General features: G+C 29.9%; 1 protein-coding gene across 1 annotated transcript in view; it reads right to left on the minus strand.

The window, feature by feature from the left end:
- Positions 1-1,359: 1,359 nt before the first annotated feature.
- Positions 1,360-3,891, minus strand: part of LOC110092741 — a 9,451-nt gene continuing 6,919 nt past the window's right edge. The window contains exon 7 of the mRNA XM_020817408.2: positions 1,360-1,560. Coding sequence (XP_020673067.1) covers positions 1,512-1,560 — 49 coding nt within the window. The 3' untranslated portion in view covers positions 1,360-1,511. The remainder of the gene's footprint in view (positions 1,561-3,891) is intronic.

A 3,891-nucleotide genomic window follows, 5' to 3' on the forward strand; every position in this document is an offset into this window, starting at 1 on the left:
TCTACTAATTTCGAATAAGTGCCTCAAAATGCTGAATTATATTAAAATATTCTAATATACTTTTTATTAAAAATATTTTATAAGGTTGCTATCCATTTTTTTAAGAGAATTTTGACTGCCATCTTACGATCTTTACAATAAAATAACTTCTAGAATATTATTACTAAATTTCACATTTAAGATTTACATACATACCACTTAATATTATTCTATTTATATATCTAACACCTAAAACTTTAATATTAGATGCATACCACTCTAAAATGAACTAAAGGTGGTATGTATATAATATTAAAATTTTAGGTGTTAAATATGTAAATAGAATAGTATTAAGTGGTATGTATATAAATCTCCCTTTATATAAATACCTTCAAATTGTATTTTCTTTTCTAAATTAATATAATATTTTCAATTTTTAAGTTCTATGGCAAAAATATAATTTTAAGAGACAATGTCTTAAAAAAAATTTAAGTTTTATTTTTATATAAATTTTTGATTGACAATAAATTAATAGATTTTAAATATCAGAAATCAAATATAAAGGTAACACTTCCTATAAGAAAATTGGTTGGGAGATCATAAACCAAAATTTAAAATGTGTTATTGAAACTATCTAATTATTATGATCATATGAGAGTAAAATTACAAATTCTTAGACTTCTTTTGAGATTACTTTCTTCTGATATAATATTTTTTGATAATAAAAAATCAACAGACAAATAAACATTATCGTTGAAATCTAAATAGCAAAATAGTAAGAAAATTAAATTATCCCAAACAAAATCTTAATCATTTAATCCACTTTATAGACTAGAATTGATTGTTTTTTTTTTCAAAGCAATTTTAATTTTGCAAAAAAGATCATAAACTAATCATTCAGAAAAAAATTTAAATGTTGGAATCTAACAATTTTAACCACAAATTATCATACAACTGAAGAGGATTTGAATCTTTATTACTTTCTTTTGTATAAATTATTCCAAAACTCTTTGAATATACTTGTTAATATTTTCTCATATTACTATTACCACTATCTAATTCAATTATCTCATAATAATTCATATACCATATGATAAAGACAAATCTTCAATGATATAAGGCTTCATTTGATACGGTTTTTTTTAATGATTTTTAAAATAGTTTAAAAAAAATTAATTTTTGTACTAAAAGATTGTTTTAAAAAACAGTAAAAAAGCCATTCTAAACGATTGGGACAATTTTTTTGTTGCTTTTTGAAGCAGCTTTTTAGTATAAAAATTTTAATTTGTATACTAAAAAATTGCTTTAAAAAATAACAAAAAAATTATCCTAAACGAAGCCTAAGTTTAAAGCTCCACCAGCTCTTGGCACAATCCAGACTGGTCTTCCAAACCTCATAAATCATATTGGCTATCTAAGCTTGTTATGGTAACACCAATCCTTATAAATGCACAAAACAAGAATTACCCAAATTAAAACAGTAAAGTAGTTGATTTTCCTTTGAGAAATCTTCCTCAGATATTTCTGTGCTTTCAATTTTTCCTTTGAGAAATCCCCTTATTCAATGATTCCAACCTTCTCCTGCAAAATAACATAATAAATCATAGGTAATAGAGGGGCAAAACATGCAAATTCTGAGACTCGTGCTATTTCTAACAAAGTATTCCAGATTGCACTATTTACAAGCCAGCAAAATATTGTCGATGAATCAGTCATTCTTTCAACAGTATTTCTAAGATTATGCGTAAATAATTCTCCAACTCTATGTTAATTTTGTGTCCAATTTAAAATTTTGTCCTAATATTTTGATCCTTTGTCAAAATAAAATCAATTTTTATTATCTCCAGCTTTATTCTACATTGCACTAGTTGCAGGTCAATGAAAAATCAATGATGAGTTGGCAATGCCTCTAACGGCCTTCCTAGTTGTTATATAAATATGATTTGATGTAGTCAAGAATTATCTTTTTTTTTTTTTTGTTAAATGCTATGTTTTATTTTGTAGTTTTATTTTGTAATGCCCAATAAAACAACTCATGAGCATGCTGGATTCGGTGCTCTCAGGTCAGTTCACACCATTGCCTTCCTATTATGTTGATCTTGCCTTGCTCCTGATGTCTGCTATTTTTCCCTGATGCCTACAATTTTTTCCCTGATGACTATTGTTTTTATGTGTTGTTTGCATGTTTTCCTTGTTGTCTGCACGGTTTCTCTATTGGTTGTTTAGTTTCCCTGCTAGCTACTCGATTTCCCTGCTGGCTGGTTAAATTTTTCTACTGTTGGCTGCTCAGTTTTCTCTTTGTTGTTTCCTATGCAGGATGCTTTGGGTTTCTCTTTTGAGGGTTGTGTTGGGTGGTTCTTTTTGACTATTTTGTATGCTAATTTATGGGAGTTAATAAATGTTCTTTCCCCTCATTTCTCCTATAAGTAGTGGTTGAATTTCATCGTGCAGAGGTTGTGGATGGTGTGAAAAAATATAAACATGAGGGTTTCTTCTTAGCTTGCGAGTTATCTTCTCCCCAACCCTTATTTCTTCCTTTTGGTCTTCTTTCTGCTTCTCTCCACAGTTTCCCTTCCACTTGTATCTTTCTTCTCTAAATATTGTAAGTTATAAGGTGGTGGTGTTCCCCATTCTATTGGTATTTGCTGGAGGAGCATTAACTTGTGCTATATTATAACTTTTTGTGGTAGATCTCTGGTTTGTCTTTTCCTTTGAGCACCTTTCCTAGTTTGTGTTTTGCATATGAGGTGGCCATTTGTGATTGTTTTGAGGGTATTTTAATTTATATGTTTTATTTTATTTTTTTCTATCTCGTGCATATTCCTAACCATTTTCCCATCTTTATTTCCTACTAAGTTTACATTGTTTGGTGTTGTTTATGTTTTATTAAAAGGAAGTGTCTTAGTTTGCATTCCTAGTGTTCTTCTTGGTTTAAGAACTTAGGTTACATCATTTTGGTATTAGAACTTAGGTTCGCATCATGATCTCTCAGCACTAATTGAAAAATCATGAGAGATAGAAAGAATGTCCATTAAAAACACAATCTCTCTCTTGAATAGCCAGACAAATGGGAGCTGCTCTCTTAGGCTTCGTCTCGTACAACTTTCTTACTGTATTATGAAGCAGTCTCATAGTATAAAATTTTTTCATTTGAAAATTTTGTACTATAAAGCAGTAAAAAAATTGTCCTAAATGAAACCTTAAACGGGTTAATATGAACTTTAATCATCCACCATTTAAAACAAAGAAGGAAGATAACTGAAGTTAGTTTGTTAGGGCACTATAGAGCTTGATGTAGGCTAAATTAAAACAGGGTACAACCTTTCAACCCACAAACAAACAGCTAAACTAACGCAATAAACAAAATTATGAAGCAAATGTTTAGCATTTAGGTCTAAAAGTATTCCATATATCCAATTCACATAAAAAGGATAAATTGATTGGAAAACATCAAAAAGCATTATCTAATTTGCCTTCAATTTATGCCTTGGCCCTTTTGATCTTGATTTTTTAGAGGTATACCCAAAAAGGGAGAAAGGAGACGACAAAGACACAATACTTCCTACACAGCATATGGAAGCTAGCAAAGAAGAAGAAAAGCAATCCGAGTCAATCTTAAGCAGAAATGAAAAGCTCAAATGTCCATGCGCATTCCACAAAGTCTTGCTTTGGGAGAGGAAAGAATAGGAGGAGGAAGCCCAAAACAACTAAATATGATGCTTCAGCATCATCAACATTGGAGAAAATGTGCCTCAACTGTACCATAGAAGATCTTAATGTGTATAGAAAAGACCTCGAACATTAAGGCCACATTGCCATGAAGAAGACTACCTTTACAAAAAATGGGATCAAAGAGATTCAGAACCTCAGTAAGGCCCAAAAACTAATCAAATCAAGTGGTACAACAAGAAG

The sequence above is a fragment of the Dendrobium catenatum genome, unplaced genomic scaffold (genome assembly GCF_001605985.2).
Source record: "Dendrobium catenatum unplaced genomic scaffold, ASM160598v2 fragScaff_scaffold_412, whole genome shotgun sequence".
NCBI lineage: Eukaryota > Viridiplantae > Streptophyta > Magnoliopsida > Asparagales > Orchidaceae > Dendrobium > Dendrobium catenatum.